This window comes from Mustelus asterias, chromosome 22 (genome assembly GCF_964213995.1).
Source record: "Mustelus asterias chromosome 22, sMusAst1.hap1.1, whole genome shotgun sequence".
Classification (NCBI taxonomy): Eukaryota; Metazoa; Chordata; class Chondrichthyes; order Carcharhiniformes; family Triakidae; genus Mustelus; species Mustelus asterias.
In genome coordinates this window covers 32,387,395-32,408,492 of record NC_135822.1, presented here as the reverse complement: position 1 = coordinate 32,408,492, position 21,098 = coordinate 32,387,395, and the positions used below count along the sequence as shown (strand labels likewise).

Below are 21,098 nucleotides of genomic sequence, written 5' to 3'. Positions count from 1 at the left end.
CATCTATAATGGAGGAGAAACTCTGATAACAACACCAAAACACATGGGGGCACACCTGACGTGTGCCTGTAATCTGTGTTGTACCTGCTTTATTCCATGGAAGATTCTGTCCTCGTTTCTTCTTCTCTGAGGATGTTCGCATGTTATTTAACAGAGGTTGGGGCTTCTCCTGAAACACACCTATTGCACAGGAGCATGCCAGTTAGAAAACCAACATATTATCATGTCATGGCAACCATATGTTATATGTTTATAGATTTTTTACTTGAGTTACTCACCCACTACATGCAAATACATGCAAACACATGAATCAGGAACAGAAAATGGTCACTCTGCTTGCCCTGCCATTTGATAAGATCATGACTGATTTGATTGTGGCCTCAAATCTACTTTGCTGTCTACCCTTATACCCTTTGACTCCCTTGTCAATCAAGAATCTAACACAATCTTAAACATATTCAATGACCCTGCCTCCACTGTTCTCTGGAGAAGAGAATTCCACAGACTAATGACCTTCTGAGAGAAACCATTTACCCTCATCTCCTTAAATGGGAGACCCCGATGAGGCCAATCTTTATAAAGTCAAAAATAGTCACATGCTTACGCAGTCCCCTTGAACAAGAATGCTATAGGTATGACATCCTGTTCCTCTATGATTTCATGGGTTTAGTTACTACAGGGCAAAACACACTTTCCATAATTATCTCATGTGTTTTCGCATTAATGAATTCATAACACAGGGAGAGGCAATAGGCTCCATTGTTGCTCCTGTGTTGCTCTCTGAAAAAAGCCTATTTCCCCATCTATTTCCATTACTCATTCTTTTATTACTTTGCAAATATTTATCCAAGTTTCCTTTTAAAAGCTGTTATGGATTCCAGTTTTACCACCTTTTCTGTTAGGGCAATCCATGTCCTAATACATGCATTAAACAGTTTCTCGTAACTTCTCCTTTTATTTCCTTGGTGATGATCTTAAGTTGATACCCTCTGATCACTGATACATTGACGATATGAAAAAGATACGTCAGATTTTTACTTGCTTTCCATGATAAATTAAAGAACGCATCTGGAAAATGATGCACAGAAACATCCATGAACATACTGCAGCTTTAAACCGAATAAAACACCTATCTGCACAAAATAAAACTTCAATCAGTTTAACAGATCAAAGCAAACCTTTTTAAGCGATTTATAAAGGAAAACTGACTGCTACGCTCCACAGTATTACACCGTAATATTTTGAAGCATAAAATCTGAATTGTCTAGAATGTATCAAAAGTGGTTTATCGGAGGAAAAACAGTGAAATTATTACAGTTGCATAGTTTTCTTGGGACAAATATTTTACTATCAGGAGGAAAGGGAAGATTTCTTCTAGTTGGTGCATGTTAGTACTGATAAAAATTGAGTATACTCTATCAGCTTACGTTTGCTTTCCTTTGATAAGTAACAAATAGTACACTCAGATGAAACATTCTTTTATTCATTTATGGGAATTGGGTATCAATGATTAGGCCAGCATTTATTATCCATCCCTAGTTGCCCGTCAGAAGATGGTGGTGAGCTGCCTTCTTGAACCACTGCAGCCCCTGCGGTGTATGGACATCCACAGGGCCTTACAGGAGGACATTCCAGGACTTTGACCCAGCGACAGTGAAGGAATGGCGATATATTTCCAAGTCAGGATGGTGAGTGACTTGGAGGGGAACCTCCAGATGGTGTTGTTCACATGTTCTGTTGCCCTTGTCCTTCTAGATGGTAAAATGTATTTATTAGTCACAAGTAGACTTACATCAACACTGCAATGAAGTTATTGTGAAAATCCTCTATTCGCCACACTCCGGCACCTGTTTGGGTACACGGAGGGAGAATTTAGCATGGCCAATGCACCTAATCAACACATCTTTTGGATTGTGGGAGGAAACCGGAGCACCTGGAGGGACCCACACAGACATGGGGAGAACGTGCAAACTCCACATAGACAGTGAGCCAAGCCAGTAAACAAACCCAGGTCCCTGGTGCTTTGAGACAGCGTGCCAACCACTGTGCCACCGTGCTGCCCCAAGTGGCCGTGGGTTTGGAAAGTGCTGTCTAAGGAAGCTTGGTGAGTTCCTGCTGCGCATCTGGTACACACAGCTGTCATTACTCATCAATGGGAGAGGGGTTGAATGTTTGTGGAAGGGGTAAAAATCAAGCGGGCTGCTTTGTCCTGGCTGGTGTCAAACTTCTTGAGTGTTGTTGGAGTTGCACTTAGAGTATTTCACCACACTCCTGACTTGTGCTTTGCAGATGGTGAACAAGCTTTGGGGAATCAGGAGTGAGTCACTCACTGCATGATTCCTAGCCTTTGATCTGCTCCGGTAGCCATAATATTTATATGGCTGGTCCAGTTCAGTTTCTGGTCAATGCTAACCTGCAGGATGTTGACAGTGGGGGATTCAGTGATGGTAATGCCATTGAATGTCAAGGGGCAATTATTAGATCCACCCTTGTCGCAAATAGTCCTTACCTGGCACTTATGTAGCATTTCTGGCTGAAGATTGTTGCTAATTCTTCAGCCTTATCTTCTGTGCTGATGTACTGGATTCCTCCATCATTGAGGGATATTTCTGGATTCTCCCCTCCACTAAGTCATTGAATTGTCCACCAGCATTCACAATTGGATGTGGTAGGGCTGCAGAGTACATATCTCATCCATTGATTGTGGAATTGCTTAGCTCTGTCCATCATTAGCTGCTAATGCTGTTTGCATGCAATTAGTCATGTGTTGTAGCTTCACCAGGTTGGCACTTCATTTTTAGGTATGCCTGGAGTTGCTCCTGCCATCCCTTCCTGCACGCATCACTAAACCAGGTTTGATTCCCTGGCTTGGTGGTAATGGTAGAGTGGAGTTAACCCATGAGGTTACAGATTGTGGCTGAATACAATTCTTTTGCTGATGGCCCATAGATGCCAAGTCTTGACTTGCCAGATCAGTTTGACGTCTATCCCAATTAGCACAGTGGTGGTGCCACAAAATGTTCATCCGGCAGCAATTTCAGATATTTAATAAATTCAAACTCCACCATCTGCCATGTTGGGATTTGAACCCGGGTCCCCAGTGCATTACCCTGGGAGTTTGGTGCTAACACCAATACACCACTGCTTCCCCTTTGTTACTTAACTAAAGAAAGGAAGTATAAAAAATCTTCCAGCAATGTGCATGATGTTGCTAATGTTTTATGACCAGAATCTCCTCTGCAGAATCCAAACAGGCAATCATACAATACTGGTTTTAAATAGAACTGGACAGATCACCACACTACACTATAACAACATCAGTGTAGCATCAGCCCCTTTTCCTAGCATTTGTCAATACAATAGATGGTTTGTAAAACAATTGATTCTTACATCACAAGCTATGAGTCTTTGCAATGGTTTAATCATTTGGCTTCTTTACGCACTCACAAATGTGCCAATTTTTGTAAAATGTGTGTGTGCAACTAAAATCTGGCTCAGTATGCAACTGCTACCTTACCTTTTAAGTTAGATGGAATATCAGGTTACCATTTCCAAAAACAGCATCTGTGGCAGTGTAGCACTCCCTCAGTGCTGCGTTGATAAGAACATAAGAAATAGGAGCAGGAGTAGGCCATCCAGCCCCTCGAGCCTGCCCCGCCATTCAATAAGATCATGGCTGATCTGAAGTGGATCAGTTCCACTTACCCGCCTGATCCCTATAACCCCTAATTCCCTTACCGATCAGGAATCCATCTGTCCGTGATTTAAACATATTCAATGAGGCAGCCTCCACCACTTCAGTGGGCAGAGAATTCCAGAGATTCACCAACCTCTGAGAGAAGTTCCTCCTCAACTCTGTCCTAAACTGACCCCTCTTTATTTTGAGGCTGTGCCCTCTAGTTCTAGCTTCCTTTCTAAGTGGAAAGAATCTCTCCACCTCTACCCTATCCAGCCCCTTCATTATCTTATAGGTCTCTATAAGATCCCCCCTCAGCCTTCTAAATTCCAACGAGTACAAACCCAATCTGCTCAGTCTCTCCTCATAATCAACACCCCTCATCTCTGGTATCAACCTGGTGAACCTTCTCTGCACTCCCTCCAAGGCCAATATATCCTTCCGCAAATAAGGGGACCAATACTGCACACAGTATTCCAGCTGCGGCCTCACCAATGCCCTGTACAGATGCAGCAAGACATCTCTGCTTTTATATTCTATCCCCCTTGCGATATAGGCCAACATCCCATTTGCCTTCTTGATCACCTGTTGCACCTGCAGTCTGGGTTTTTGCGTCTCATGCACAAGGACCCCCAGGTCCCTTTGCACAGTAGCATGTTGTAATTTCTTTCCATTTAAATAGATAATATTTTCAATGCTATCAAAGTTGAGTTGATAAAGTGCTAATCAGGTTTCACTTATTTCTCTTCCATACAGAATTTTACAGCACAGTAACAGACTATTTGGTTCAACTCCCGAGACCTGAGCACAGAAATCTAGGTTGATACTCAACTGCAGTACTGACCAGTGTCAGGTTATGCTGCACTTTGGATAAGGCAGCAAACCAAGGAGCTATTCCCAGTATCTTGGCCAATATTTATCCCTCAATCACATTGCTGTGACATCGCTGTTAACCACAAGATCTGGGCCATAGTTTCTGTACATGTGAGAAATGTGAAATGGCACATTTGATAGAAAATAGGAAGGAATATGTGGTAAATAATAAAAGTTTAGAAAGATGGGATAGACTTGGAATCAGATACACAAATCCCTAAAATTCGAAATACAATTGGATGAAACTGTTAATTAAAAAATTGAGACCTTAGGGTTTATAAACAGCAACATAGAGTACATAGAGGTAGTTCTAAGCTTGTATAAATCATTGATTTTGTTGCATTTAGAATATTATAAATAACAGAGAATTTATATTTATATATTCTTTTGATATTTTCAAGGCAATTCACAATCAATGAAGTACTTTGAAAACGTAGCCACTATTGCAAGGTCAGAAAACAAAGAAACCAACTCTTCACAGTGCAGGGTCCCACAAAAAGTAATCAGACAAATAACCAGATAATTTGTTTCACTGATGGAGGTTGAGAAATAAATATTGGGCAAAGCACCAGGGAGTTCTCCTGGTGCTTCTTTAAATGGTGCCATTAAGCTAGATGGAAAATCAGGTTACCATCTCATCCCAAAAACAGCATCTATGGCAGTGTAGCACTCCTTCAGTGCTGCGGTGATGTGCCAGGCCATTCGCTGAAGCCCTTGTAGTGCTGCTTGAACCTATGACTTTTGTATTCAATACGGAGCCAAAGCTGATATCCAACATTTTGGGTCAGGAACCTGATGTCAGTGTCAAATAGAGCTCACAACACTAGACTAGTGATTTTCCTCATTGGACAGTTAGTGACCAGAGAGCAGGCTCAATGTCCAATTAAGGATGGCAGACAGGCTCTTTAAGTTGAGGTCTAATAGAAGTCCCTCCAGTATGGAAGGAACAGCAGCCTGCAGTTCAGATAAGAGAGGGGGAAGACACCTCCAAACTAAGACACCATCACTCCAACATTTTAAACTTTTAAATTAAAGAATAACCTCAATAGCCCGGAACATTGTGGATGGGGAACTCTTTCGCAGGGCAAACCATGGCCATGGCTATGTCCAGGTAGGTGGAGAGGGCCTTATGTTTCTCCTGGTTATAAAATGTGTGCAAAATTCAAATACTTTCACAGCTCCCAAGTAATTCAAAGTGGATACTGCTTTTAACATGGAGGGTAAATATTGAACAGCACGCTATGTATCAGTGTTTTTCCAAATGTCTCTAAAATCCCTACACATAAACCACACAATCTTGAGGACCTCTGAAAGTCAGTGTTATCTGCACAAAGGCACAGAGGGGCACTGCCAGGTTGCGCGGTGAGCAGTGCCAGGTGGGCAGTGCCCGCCTGGCCCTGTCCCTGACCACTTGGGGCTTCAATTGCCTCCAATTCCCCCCTGACGAGAGCATCAAGTCTGGTCTCCGCTGCTGGCCACCGGCTGTGATTCCTGTGAGAAGCTTGACCAGCAAGCAGATAATTTCAGGTGAGCCCGGATGATAGTGCCTGGGACTCATTAATGACATGCAAATCATGTCATTAATATTGAAATTGACTTTGCGCCCAGAGGGCCGGTATGATCAAGGAAGGTGAAAAACCAGTTGCGGACCCAATTTTTCACTTCTCACCCAATCTCGCCTCACTGAATAATGGATGGGACAATATCGTAAGATCGCGCCCTTAAAAAATGTTTTCATAAGATCGCGCCGTTAAGTGTGGAAGAATTGCAAACTGAATCGCACCAAACCACCCAGCCGGAACTGCATTGGTTTTCCCACTGGGGACAACAGTTAAAAATTTTGTGGGAAAATTATTTGTTGAAGATGTTTCGACTTTTCAATATTATTTGCCTGTTAAAAGAGCTAGCTTTGATCAAATGTATTAATTCAACAAAGGAACTGTTACATTGAGTGTTCAATAAAATGCTGGCAAGATTGGTCACATTTGAAAAATCTTATTCAGCAGACTGTCTAGAAAGTTAATGATGAGACAACTGCTAGACTTCGAGAGTCTGAGGGATGGTGTTGTAAAGATCAAATGCTGCATTACTAATGTGTGTTAAACTGTGGGACTAAAAGTGTTCAAAGTACCAACACTATACTTGTCAGCAAGTTATAAAACTAATTTAAAAAGACAAGATCCATGAGGCTGATGGCAGATCATGGGACAGAACACAAGCAGTCCACAAGACCGGCCAGTGAAACCCAGAAGGAAACCCATGAAGACAGTCCATGAGGAGACAGTTCACAAGAGCTCACGAGGTGGTCCATGGGGAGATGAGAGATAGCTCACGAGTCCAAGAACAGACAGTCCATAAGGATACTGCAGACTGTTTGCAAGGCGGGCTAGATTCTCTAAATTCTCCCAAATTAGAAGAATTGTCCATTCTGAGTTTTGAATTATACTTCGAACAAAGTTTGTACGAATCTCTGTCGGTAAAATTTGTACTTCAGGATTAGTACAATCAATTGTTAGAATAGTTTAAAACTTTGATTAATCTTATATTTAATTATCCAAAGCACTAAATAGTAAAAACCCAACAATCATGAAATCAAATGTGGAATCTTGAGGTCAGTTATCTGAAAGCAGTTGATGGTCTTACTTGGAGGGCATGTGTAAGGCAGTCAAGGATGACCTTCTGAGATTGGGGCGGAATAGATAAAACTTGGTGATGCTGAAACTTAATGGTGCAAACTGGAAAAGGAGTGTATTCCTCATTGAAAATATCCTCCACCTCAATGAACAAAAATTAAACCACTTCTAAAAAGCAACAAAACTCTGTTTTAGTTGACAATTTTTGTCTTGATGACAGTAATACGCTCAAGGCTTGTATAGGAGAGATTGCAGGTTAATTGCACTGTTGGGCTCTTCTTTCTGCCTCAGGAGTACAATTGCAATTCAAAGGTGAAATACTTCTCGATGGCACCAAGATACATTTCTATCGTCTGTGCTTTCAGTCTTGAGTATTTGAAGTCTAAATTAGGAGTCAGTAAAGGACAGGATTGCACTGGAAACTTTTCAGCCGTGAACGACTGTAATGTGAAACTGCCAGAAACAATTCACTTCTGACTCGCAACGATCATCAGTAGAGTGGATCTTCATCTCATCTCACTGAAGTGCATTTGTCGTATCTGCATTTCTCACGCAATTTCACAACTTCTACCTTTTACTCCACTTGATTGGATTCAGTAAGAAGAAATTGCTGTAAAGTTTTCTACAGTCAGATTTCATGCATTTGGATTTCAGTATCAATTTTTTCTGAAAAATCTACTCAGTTTCAAGTGCAGACTTGTGAGGTAATAATGTAGAAACACTCCATTATGTAAACTGATATTTCTCTAGAACTGAACAATTAGTTTATGAAAAGGTAAACCTTTCTGGTTGTGGGACAAGGAACTGTGGAATTGCTAGAAATTCTGAAGAAACTCAAAAATTAATCTCTCATCTTTGATCATACATTGTTAAATCACAAGGTTCGTAACTTTGCATCGCACCATGGATTTATGGAAATATTCAGCACCACAGTAAGGACAATAATAACTGGATAATAACTGTTATACAGAGAATTTATTGTAATGTCGTAGCTAACTTGCTAACCATTTGTGACAGAGGTAATGGAGTTCCAAAGCAAAGTTTCCAATCATAAATAAAAAATACTGAAAGTGATCTTGAGCCCATTCCCGCCACCTGTGAGAATGCTGGCAGGGGCTCAAGAGCCAGAAGTCACAGATCTTGCCGGCAAGATTGTGATTTTTGATAGAACATAGAAAACCTACAGCACAAACAGGCCCTTCGGCCCACAAGTTGCGCCAAACATGTCCCTACCTACTAGGCTTACTTATAACCCTCTATCTTACTAACTTGCATGAACTTATCCAAAAGTCTCTTAAAAGACCCTATCGAATCCGCCTCCAACATCACTACCGGCAGCCGATTCCACGCACCCACCACCCTCAGTGAAAAACTTACCCCATACCTCCTCTGTACCTATTCCCCAGCACCCTAAACCTGTGACCTCTTGTGGCAACCGTTTCAGCCCTGGGTAAAAGCCTCTGAGAATCCACTCTATCAATACCCTCAATATCTTATACACCTCTATCAGGTCACCTCTCATCCTTCGCCTCTCCAAGGAGAAAAGACCTAGCTCTCTCAACCTATCCTCATAAGGCATGCCACCTAATCCAGGCAACATCCTTGTAAATCTCCTCTGCACCCTTTCTATGGCTTCCACATCCTTTCTGTAATGAGGCGACCGGGGTCTGACCAGGGTCCTATACAGCTGCAGCATTATCTCCCGATTTCTAAACTCAATTCCTCTATTGATGAAGGCCAGTATTCCATACGCCTTCTTAACCACAGCCTCCACCTGCGACGCTGCTTTGAGCATTCTATGAACCCGGACCCCAAGATCCTTCTGATTTTCCACACTGCCAAGCGTCTTACCCTTAATATTATATTCTTTCATGCTATTCGACCTGCCAAAATGAACCACCACACACTTATCTGGGTTGAAGTCCATCTGCCACTTCTCCGCCCAGTCTTGCATCTTATCTATGTCTCGTTGCAACTGCTGACATCCCTCTACACTATCCACAACCCCACCAACCTTTGCGTCATCACCAAACTTGCCAACCCATCCTTCCACTTCCTCATCCCTCGCTGGCTATGTCATCAGGTTCATACATTCATTTAAATATGTTTTAAGATTATTACTACGCCCCCTCCACCAGATATTTAGCCCCTGCTGTATTTTCAAACCTTACAACAGGTTCATCCAGACATCAAGCTGTCGTGGGGATCCACCTAGGGGCGAAAAGGTAGGTATAGTCCCTGGGGGAGAGGGACATGGCCAGGCAGTGCCCTGGCAATGCCTACCGTTACCAGTTGGCAACATGCCCATGCCAACCTGTGCTGGGGTAGACCCCTGTGGAAGACTCATTGGGGGGGGGGGGGGGGGGGTGGAGAATGCATTTGTATGTGGTGGTGGGCTGGAGCAGATAGGGGAATGGGGTGTTGCTAGCTCTGACTGTGTGTGGTGACAAGGGGAGGGGTGGGTGGTGGGGGGAGTTGGATTGAATGCCAGTCCCATGGTGGGAGTGTGGGCAGGGGAGCCCCTGTTCGATACCTTGGTGGGCTGGGGGGGGGGGGGGGGGATTTAAACATGGCACCTTGATCTCTGTGCAGGCAGGCTGAAATGGCGTGTTGAAGCACTCCCCGCTGCATGGTGTGTGAAACATGCCCCCTTGATTTTATTTGGCAGATTGTTGTAAGATCTGGAGAGAAAACCAACCCGTTTCTCTGGAACATGCTGGTTTTCTCGCTGGAAACAACACCCTGCCATTTTTAGGTGAGATTTCACCCATGGTGTGGTTGGTCAAATATTAAGTGGTAAGTTTACCTCATGGGTTCAGCTGCCGAACAAAACTCCTGAATTTCAGTCTTAAATATAAATGGAACTTTTGTGAGAAAAAAACAGCATGTCTATCAATATCTAACAGAAAGAAAAGATTAGCTTCACCCATCAGAATATGAAGTGTGTGCCTTTCAATGGGATTGAATAAAAGAAAAAGTGGACAGACGCCATTGTTTTGTTCAGGTGAATAAAAGGCCTTACTTACTTTACCATTTCTAGTTCTGACATAAGGGCTCAGATTTTCACAGTGTCAGAATGACACTGGAGCCATTTAAAAATACGGGCAAGCTCCAATTCCAGGATTCCTGCTCTCATTTTCCACACACTCAATCTTCACTGGCATGAGATAAGGAAGTGGGTAGTGGGCCCACACCCTGCACTTCTAATCTCGTTGGCTCTATTGCGGGTCTTCTAGTTTCCCAGAATTTTCATGGAATTTGGACAGCTTCTGAATGGCTTGTGGTTTGCAGCCCCACAGAAGAATTGCGAGCCACAATCTAAATTCAGGAACCTTTTGAAAAGTTCCAAACATCTAACTCAGGCTGTCCTATGCCCCCTCCATTTTACCTCAGTGCCAACTCATGCTATCACCCACACCCATGCCAACTTGTGGCATCCATTTAATTCCCATGGCCCCTCCTAACCACCATGCAAACTCATGGCACTTCCATGGTCATTCACACAGTATGCACTACTTAGAATTCCTGGGTCATGTACTAATAATGACTTGTGTGGAATTGCTCAGGAAAAAAAAAATCACCCATTCATTTATCTTCTTTTGACAAAAAAACTGCTGTTTCTACAACCCTATAAAAATGTCAATTAGGCAGATCATTGAAAAATCAAGTACAGAGACTTCAAACATTTCGCCCCTTAATCTTGTGTAAATAAACATTGAGAAATTGACAAAAGAGATCATAGAAAAAAACAACTTGTACCACCTGAAGATGTCAATCAAGTGAAGTCAACAGTCCTCTTCAGTTGTTAAAACAGAACCCCCTGCTGAGATAATCCTTTTATAGGTCTGGGTTCTCAACCAAGCATGTATAATGTGAACAGGTCGTGCATACTTGACCCAGTGGCTGCCCAAACATTGCTTTTGGGGTTGAAGGCCCGATTCGATCCTGCACTCAACCCACCAGAGCCAAAATCGCAATATTTGAGTGCTTTCCACCAAGGTGGGTCCACCAGGTTAGGAAAGTTCCTGACTCGATCTATGCATTCTGGTGGCAAAGATCAAGCTGACTACTCAATGCAGTTTACAAATGCCAAGGGACCTGTTACATGCTTCCAGCATTTCCTGATTTATTTTTGGGTTTCAACATGCTTTTTTGATTTATGTTTTTTAGCTTATTCTTCCCTAGTTTATGATGTCATTAGATCCATCGACTGTAATGATCCATCGGATTTCCCATATAATCTGCATGATGTAACATTAATTCAAAGGGTTTTGTCTAGTATTTAGATGGTATGGTTATTTTTCAGTAAAATGATTATTACTACAATGTTCATGGTATTTTTGCCTTGAACCACCACAACAAATAGTTCACAAATAAGAACTGCTTGCTACCCAATCCACCACTAAAGTTATTTTATACATTGCAAATTAAAGGCTGTTGGTGTTGGGAAATTTCATGCTCCCAGACTCAGCATTTGCAGGTTGGGTTTAACAAGGTTGAGCAAAGTTCCCTTTGCTCTACTCAACCACTGACAGTCTTGTTGTGTCCTGAAGCACGCTTTATTCTGTGACCTGGTGTGCAGTGAGAATTAAATAGGAAAACATTGCAGTCATTCTGTGACAGCAATGACCCATAATAAGATGAATGAGCAATTAATTAAGTTTTAGACAATGTTTGGAGTATGTCACAAGATCCTCAACATTGACTCAGATAATGTGGAGAAGACATTCAGATGGCCCTTTGTTTAACTGTTCATTTGACAATGCAGTAGTCCATTTGTATTGTATCAGGGTGCTACTATGCAGTCAAGCTCTGCTAGTTGGCTTACATCGATAACTATTTGATCCAAAGTCAAGAATGAAAACATGTCAAAATAATGATATATTGCAAGCATTTATTAACTGAAGCACAATTGCCACATTGGTTTGTACACCACTAGCTTGCAGTAAGACTAAAGATTTTCTCCACATTGAGAAGTCCTAGCTTTTATCATGTTGTAAAAGTCTCAATAGATAATGGGACATCAACTGCTTTGGGAGGCTGGGAGGGTGAATCAACTCACCTCTCATACAACCACTTACACTAGCAGTAGAATAGACCGATAATTAAGGGTCTTTCTAGGCTCTGGGCAAAAGAACAATTTGTAGCACAGATCCAATAATTTAGTAATATATATCTAAGTTAATGAGCTTTGGCACATTGCTTATTTACTCCTAATGAAGTGCTGGTCTACCAATAAAGTTTTCTAGATTGAGTTACAAAACAACAAGGAAACAGTGAGAGATACACAATAACCAGTGTGAAACTAATACCTTCTGAGCAGTTTGAACAGTCAGACAAATACAACTCTTTTCTGCTCAGCTCCTCATGTGACTTTGATCAATGGTTTGCAAAGTTATGATGAGGGAAGCCCTATAAATAACAACCGCTGGTATTTACAAGTGAACATCCCAAGGCTCTTCACAAATAGATGGGAAAATGAACATTGAGCTGGGTGAGAGAGATTAGAAAGGTGAAAGCTTGGACAAAGGCAAATAGCAGGGTTGGGAAAATTGGGGCATGCCACAACAGAATGGTTCCCATGCATTCCCAGGGAACTTATCTAGAGATGGGCCAGCACATGGACCCACTGCTTACTGGGCAGTTAATATTTAAAACTCCAAATGCAGGAGATTTTCTAGATTTACTGGCATTTTCCTGGCAGAGCACCTCTCATTGTGTGGGGAGGCCACCAACTCAATGGGGGTGGCCTCTCTGCAGCAAGCTTATAATCACTGGAGATGGAGCCATCATTGTCCCACTGATGGGGGTCACAGGAATGAAAGCATTCCCCTGTGTCCCCAATGATTCCACCCAAAAGATTTTCCATTTGTTCTTTGGGGCATTCCACCTTCTCCACTCTGTTTTCAAGGGTGCCTCTATGTTACGACAGCCAATCCTCAGCAGTGCCCACCCTTCTCGTAGGTACTGAGGCTCCAGAGCTGCTGGCCCTCTGATTGAGGTGAAGGCATTTTGGGCCCACCTGCACTCTTAATAGGACAGTGAGCATGGAAGTGGCTAATTAGCAGGCCACTTTTGAAACATTTGCGATGCTGGTCTTGTTCTTGGCAAATGTAGGCTTGGGACCAATGATGGGGTCGTAAGCCCATGGGAAAATTCTGCCCCAATATTTTGAAGGTTAAGAAAACACATTTGTGGAGAGACTTCTTAAGTGCAGGATTGACATGATTGCAGGCTCTGCCGTTAATAAGAGGCAAAGGCAAAAGAAGGGGGTGGAAGTTTCTTATCGCTCACTTAACTGGCCTATAAACCAGCAGTGTAATGAAAGCATGCCCCCCAAACGAAAGGCATGAAGATACCTAAAATTAGATCTCCAACCTAATTTTAGTGATACAGGTGAGCTGCTGGCTCCTGCTATGCCTCTGCAGGCTGCTTACACAAATAAATTAATATCACCCAAAACCTAAGTCCCAGTTGGTGGCTAGGTGGGCTGTGAGGAGGGGGATTGAGGGATTACAGAGATTGGCAATACAGACATACTCCAGAGGAACCATGTGAGTATTGACATCTGCCAGGGATCTATGTACATACTTGGCATACTCCCAGGGATCCATGGAATTGTGAACATGCTCCCAGGGATCTATCAGATATGGATTCTTCGGATGCCTTTTACTAACTACTGAAACTTCCTGTTAAGTTACTGAAAGAAAAGCACTTGTCATTACACTAAAAGTGCTTTTAAAAAAACAAACTTGTTTCCAGTTACAGAAATAGCCTGTCAATATGCCAACATATAAACTAAAAATTGATTAGAGAGAAATCTCAAGACACAGAGGTGCTGCATGTATATTTGACAGGAATTCTGATGACCCCTGGAATCTGGAGACTCCAGTCTGAAATTCTACGACTTTGATCCTCCTCTTAAAATACATCAGCTGCCTATATTTTGCAATCCCTCTGATGCACTAAATTTATTTTCCGTTGTTGCAACTTCTCACATTTACTTCACTGGGGTATTCTCAGCAGACTGAAAAGTATTAAAACTGCAGGACAGGCAGCAGCAAATGACAAATTCTCATGCGGTGCTCCATACAAAAACACTAGAAAATTCCCATCTTTGGTCTGCTGCATCAGCATCATGTTGTTGAAATTGGTATTACTTTTTAAAATCATTAATAAAAAGAAAACAGTAAAAAGTCCAATATCTTTAACTGTGTTTAGGAAAATTATATTTTTGCATGCTTGACTACATCATAAAACCTGGTCTGGTTTCATCAATCCCCCAAGGGATGCAGTCCTGGAAGGAACAATTCCAATGACAGAGAGATGTGCTATGATTTGTTTTATTTAGCACACTTCTTATTCTATTTCAATTCTCCCTTGGATTCTTTCTGCTGTTATTGGATATACTTTACTGTGCAAATTATTTGCATACAATAAAAGGAAAGATTGAGGTGACATATGCTGCTCATCATTCACTCAAGTGGCTTTGCCATACTTTATTATGTATAAATCTGGGTTGCAGTGAGTCAAGGAGGCAGCTTCACTTTCAGAGGCTGAACTTAATCAAAGGTCTGAAAGCACCAGAACTGATGGCTACACTAAAATCACACTTGCAGTCTCAACAACATGCATAACAGACAAACACAAATAGAATGCAAGAGAAAATAATCAAATGTACAGTGCAACCCATGGTAAGATTGATTCTAGTGCTCAAGCACACAAATTTTGAAAGTGCGCAGTATGATAAACTAGTAACATGTGTTAAAGCATTTATACAATTCATTCATCATCTATTTTAATAACATATTAGTATCAGTTTAGCCCACGGATAGAACTTTAGACCCTGGGCCAGGAGATTGTGGGCTGACACTGCAATGCAATACGTTATCAGTGTTGGCTGTATTATTAAAAAGGTGACACATTTGATGATGAGATGCCAAACAAAGGTTCTTCAGTTGGAATTAAGAAATCCCACAACATCTTGTCAGAGCAAGAAGCTGTTCAGCTTCAGTGAAGAGGAAAATTTAACCTATTGGTGAGTCATCCCACTTTCACTGATTTTGTTACCTTGCTTTGCAAACTTCCTGCATCATTTGCGTAACAATATTGGGCGGGATTCTCCAATCTCATTAGTGCCTGCCCCAATACAAGTGAGAACGGAGAATTTGGCTCACTGGTTTCAACCAAAACTCCATTCACTTTCAATGGACTGGAGAATTCCAGCCATGAATGAGGACGGTTGACTTGACTTCAAAAGTAAGAGGGTGATTTTCCCATCCCAGCTTCCTGCGTTGATCTCCCAGCGCCAGATTTCTGGCGCCGTCAGCTCCATGCCAGAAATAGTTGCAGAGCTGCATTAGGTATTCAACCAATCATTTGCATATAATTTAAATTTCAATAGCGGGCCCAGGACTGAAGTCTCTGGGCCCACTAGCTTCTCCCCGCAATTCACTCCAGTGATTCACTCAGTGTTTCACTCCAGCAGGGTTTACTATAGCTCCCCACAAGTGGGGTGCTAGCAGCCCGACCCCACTGGAATGAAGGGGGGAGCAATCGGGGCCCCCCAGAGGTTGGGGTGCTGGGGGGTGCCTCTCGGTATTGACACCTGGTCGTGCCAGCCTGGGCTCCCTGGCACTGCCCAAGGGGCATCCTGGCACTGCCATTGGGCATAGGAAAGTACCAAGGGGCGGGGCAATCGGTGGGTCCCACTGCCACTCTGTAGTCAGGATTGGTTGGGGAGGGAGGGAGGCCAGTAATCCAGGCTGGCCATCGGGGTGGGCAACCTCCTGCAGGGGGTGGGTGGGAAAATCGGGTCTGCGAGAGTTCGAGGTTGGCCCAGGCATACATGAGGGGCCAGCGTTCGGGCCGCAGGGGTGGGGGGGGGGCAGCAATGCAGAGGTCGCGGGGCTGGCCAACAATCGGGAGGCCGGCAGACAAGCCATTGTGCATGTGCCGATCTCGGTGCTGACAGATTGGTGCATGCTCAGTGGCCCATTCAGCACTATGCTGCCGGCCTCTCCAGCGGAAATAGATTCCGCCACCTGATTTCTAACGTGATTCATGCTAGTGTACTCTGCAGTGCACAGAATGTGGGAGATTCTTCTCTAAACTCCCACTGAAAAAAACCAGCATGATTTACTCCAGTTTTCACGTGAATTCGAAACGTAAAATTGTTTTAGGAGAATCGCCCCCTAATATTTTGGCTGTGAAGCACTTCAGGATACCCTGTAGGGCATTTTATAAAATAAAATATTAAACAGTAATCCTTTCAATCAAAGTGCTGCCATCAGAATTTCAAATTAACATTTTGCACAGTGCAGTTTCAGGGGATTCCTCTATGGTTCCTCTATGGATCAACTCTTTTTCTGGAAGTCTCTCTTTTTTCCTAATTGCCTCTTCCGAAGATGCTGGTTTTTCCCCAGACATAGTTCCACAGGTACCCGATGCATGTACAAGCTCAAACACTCAGCGCAAGTTGCCAATGTGAGCGTAACAATGCTCCTGTCCTTGTCCAATACTGCAACACACCCAATTTCCAACAGGGGTCACAATGATTAGCAGTGAAAACTCCAACTGGCATTTCACCACTACTCCCCAAGGATATTGCAATAAATTGTACTTAAATAGCCACCCTCGCTTGGACCAATAAACTCAATAAAGTCCAGAGGTTAATCATTACTGGTATGGCTCAGTTCCACACTGGGCACTGGATTTATCAACTGATCCATGGGCAGAAATCTATTTTAGGCAAAATTTCTGTTATGGACAGGACAGGGAGTTAATTTCAACAGCCCTGATTTTTTCCTCACCAATCATCCACAAACAGAAAGGTATTTTGATTTGCTTCCCCCTATATAAGTGGTTCCCAACTCCTCAGTTTTGGTGTGATCTAATTTCCTATTAATAACCACACAGCAAACTTGAGGAAGGATGATAGAGTTAGTTTATTTGCACACACTCAAAACACCTAAGGGGGGGAGGGGGTGCTTTCTACGTAGGCCTCTGTGCACTTGATACATAGAAACATAAAAACTAGAAGCAGGAGTAGGCCATTTGGCCCTTCGAGCCTGCTCTGCCATTCATTTTGACCATGACTGATCATCAAATTCAACACCCTGGTTCCGCCTTCCTCCATATCTATTGACCCCTTCAACCCTAAGAGCTACATCTAATTTCTACTTGAAATCACACAACGTTTTGGCCTCAACTACTTTCTGTGGCAGTGAATTCCACAGATCCATCATTCTCTGGCTGAAGAATTTTCTCCTCACCTCAGTCTTAAAACGTTTACCCCTTATCCTCAAACTATGACCCCCAGTTCTGGAGGGATAGCGAAAGAAACATTGACAGGGCAAAGACCACATAGAAAAGAATTATTGTTTCATGTCCAGAGTCCAGAAACAAAGTTCAATGGTGTATTTTTTAAACAGAGGTGGGTATGCTGAATTGATGCTAGATTATTTACTTTTCCAGTAGAGTTGGCTTCCACAATGGGATAGGCACATAGAGGTGAATCAGCCTTGTAGGCGATGGTACAAAAGTTCCAGTTGAAATATTGTAGATGGGGCCAAGTATTCAGTCTGCACAAACCCCCTTTTCTGTACTGCTGCTAAGTAGATGGAAAAATGGCAGATTGAGGTTTCTTAGAACCACAAGGCAATATTACTCATTCCACCAGTTAGGGGGTAATGTCTCAAGACTCGTACCTCTTCATTTTGACTTTGACAAAAGGTTTGTATCCCTTTGGCTGGGTCCTGAGATAGTTAATGTTCCAACAATTAAGTTTTATAGCGAGTTTGTAGGGTCCTTTTCCCCAGCAGACAAATCGGCTCTGATTGTTCCAGGCCTGGCTTATGAAATGCAGATGACCTTTGGAGAGTTCTCATTGAAATGTGTCTCTGCAGCCCATTGGATGCCACTAAGGTCTACCGTATTAATTCTTATTGTTTGAGGGTCATAGAGAGACACGGCTTTCGCCATTTTAAAGTGACCGTTATCCTACTTTTAACATTTTAGAAATCAGCCATGAGGATATATGTATATTTAATAAAAATATAAAGTCGGAGGCCTTAGATCCCTGAAATTTCCAGCAAGTTACTCAAAATAGATGAGGTGTCACTTTGAACCCCATTTTCTGTTGACATTTACAAGTGGAAACATTTCTTCATTATTACAAACTAATTCAACACAAGTATTTCAGACAGAGATGAAACACAAGATTAATTTAGTAAATGGAAAGGCAGACTTGCTGTTGTGAAGTGGCAATCATTTCAGCAACCATTTAACAGCACTTTTAAAACATAATAGGGAAGCTCTCAAAAAGATGGAAGATGCACTAGCTATAGAAAAATCTGACAGTTGTATGATGTGATATGATTACTACATTTATCACGTATGATATTCCAGTACAAGGATGGCATGCTCAAGCTTGTGTGGTCATCAGCAATGTGCGTGTATGTAACCTAAACCAGAGCTGATCAGTCCCAACCAACTGGTGATAAATTTTGATTTCCGCTCACCTGCACCCTGAATAGGATAATACATTTAGTGTCATTCAGATATATATTAATAATACTGTACAGGACACGTTCTGTAATGCACTGTCATGTATCATCTCCCCTGTACAAGTTAAAGCAGCAGTTTCTGAATTTCAGGTTGAGATCCAATTTCATGGTTGGTTGGCTTTGACTTGTGCCATTTTAGTACATTGGCTGCAATTGTGTTTTGAGATTAAAAGCTCAAGTTGGGGTTAACAGCAAAGGCTTTGATAGATCCTAAATCAGGCTCATCCAGACAAAACAATCAAATGCAACAAAAGCCAAGTCAGGAGCAAATAGTTTGACTTTTTCCTCCTTATTTTGTCTTTTGTTTGAACATTACTGGACTGTACAACAGTGACTGCAGTTTGGCACATTTCTTTCTGGAGATTGCAGATGTAAAGTGCGCTGCAGACAAACAAATGTGTCTGCAATCTCCTGCCTTTATTTTGTGTACAGATTCTCATCCTCTAAAGCTAAACGGAAGGCTGACCATTCTTTACCAAAGTCCTGGGTATTATTGGTAGAAACAACTACTTACTTAAACTTAAAAAAATAATGATTTTTCCACCTCGCTGCATGTGGCGCGGATCGCGCTGATCCTGGAAAATAGCATGCGAGCGTAAAAATTGGCTTCACGCCCAGCGTCAAAAGGTTTGCAATCAACCCAATTCCTTGAATGGCACAAACCAGTTTGTGATTAGCATATCCAAAGTAGCACTTAAATATGTATAGCCTGTTTGACTCCCAGCGCATGGGATCTTCCAACCTTTGGGTGCAGCATGAAAATGGCAAGAATCACTACTGGTCTCCACTAGTAGAGACCTGCGTGTTGGCCATGTGGGTGAAGCACCTGGGTGGTCGGGGCATGACCGGGCAGTACCCATCAGGCAGTGCCCAGCTGGCAATGTTCAGACACCCTAGCAGTGACCAGCAGATAACCCAGCAGCGCCAACTGGGCACTGCCAATGTGCCAGGAGCAGGTTGGGGCCTGAGTGGGGGGTATGGTGAGGTATGTCAGGGGTCAGGCAAGGGAACACATCAGGAGGGCCCTGATGCTGGTTAGCCATGTCAGGGTACAGGTGGGGGGAACATGCTGTGATGAGGGAAGTCGCAATGTCCATGGGGGCAGGGAGGGGGTCTCCCAGTGCACTCTGAGACCAGGAACCCCCTGCAAAATGGTGCCAAGTGCTCGGAAGCTGGGCTCACTGGCGTGGTTAGGCCCTCTGGCACATAACTCACCACTCCCTGAAAAAGTGTGGGATGATTGTGCGGAGTGCATCTGAGAAACTGACGTGGATCGCTCCGTTATTCTTGCTGTTATGACACCTAGACTGGAATTTTCCGGCCATTCACGCTCTGCTACTGTGAGCACGGATGGAGAATTTGACGCTTAGCCAAATCTCCATTCACTGCAGTGGGACCAGAGAATCCTGCTGGCGTGAACAGCCGGAAAATTCCAGCCTTAAATTTTTGGGGGGGAAAATTCCACCCCTTGTTTAGTTTCAATATGTTCCATTGTCTGGAGCTGTAACGGTTTGGTTTGGCAGCGAAGTCCATCATGCTTGACTGAGTTTCAAAAGCTGCTGAAGCACTTAATGCAGAAGGGGCTTTGTTCACATAACTGTTCAGGAGACAGATCATGGTTTGATTGAAAGTTTAAGAGGTCATAGGATTACCTGCGTTTAATGTAGTTTCTCAATAGATGCTTGTTTATTTCCATAACTTAATCAGGTAAGCCATGATCTTCTTAAATAGCACAGCAGGCTCAAAGGGCCAAATGGCCTCCTCCAGCTCCTTGTTGTGCCACCTAAAGGGATTATACATTTTTTCAACAGGACTGGAGTTTTGTTTCTGTGCAGTATGAATGGTAGCATGTTTGAGTGACAGTTCATCAAATTGTTAGAGGTTTAGTTTTTTTTCAAATCCATTTCAAAGGCATCTCATTGTCATTACACGACTCTTGAGGTCTGTTCATAGTGGAAACTGGGTGACTGGCTAAGGAGGATACATAGGGGTAGTGGGGGTCATGGGGGTATGAGGTGTCATGGAGGAGGCGTGAGGGTACGACATGGAAGTTGCATGAGTATATGAGGAGGCATGAAGGGATATGTGAGGGCTTGGAGAGAGGATGGAGATGGATGGCGGGCGGGGCGGGGGGGGGGGGGGGGGGGGGGGGTCGGCTGATGGTGGGATGAGTTGACCTAAGAGCAATGTGGAGATTTGGACTGATGTCTCCAAGAACTGAGGCAGGCCTATTCACCTACATTCCTCTGATGCTGCCTCTGGCCTACTTAGGGAGGCAGCAGACCCAAACCTCACTGACCCACATCATCAGGACGCAACATATGGCAGGTATGGAAGGAAGGAATAGGT

The 21,098-nt window shown here is 43.0% G+C and overlaps 1 protein-coding gene across 1 annotated transcript in view; it reads right to left on the bottom strand.

Annotated features, from left to right (window-relative positions):
• The window catches only part of disp3 (dispatched RND transporter family member 3), a 249,008-nt gene that overhangs the window by 77,023 nt on the left and 150,887 nt on the right, over positions 1 to 21,098 (bottom strand). Inside the window, exon 13 of the mRNA XM_078239103.1 lies at positions 61 to 180. Within this exon, the coding sequence (XP_078095229.1) occupies positions 61 to 180 (120 nt within the window). The remainder of the gene's footprint in view (positions 1 to 60; positions 181 to 21,098) is intronic.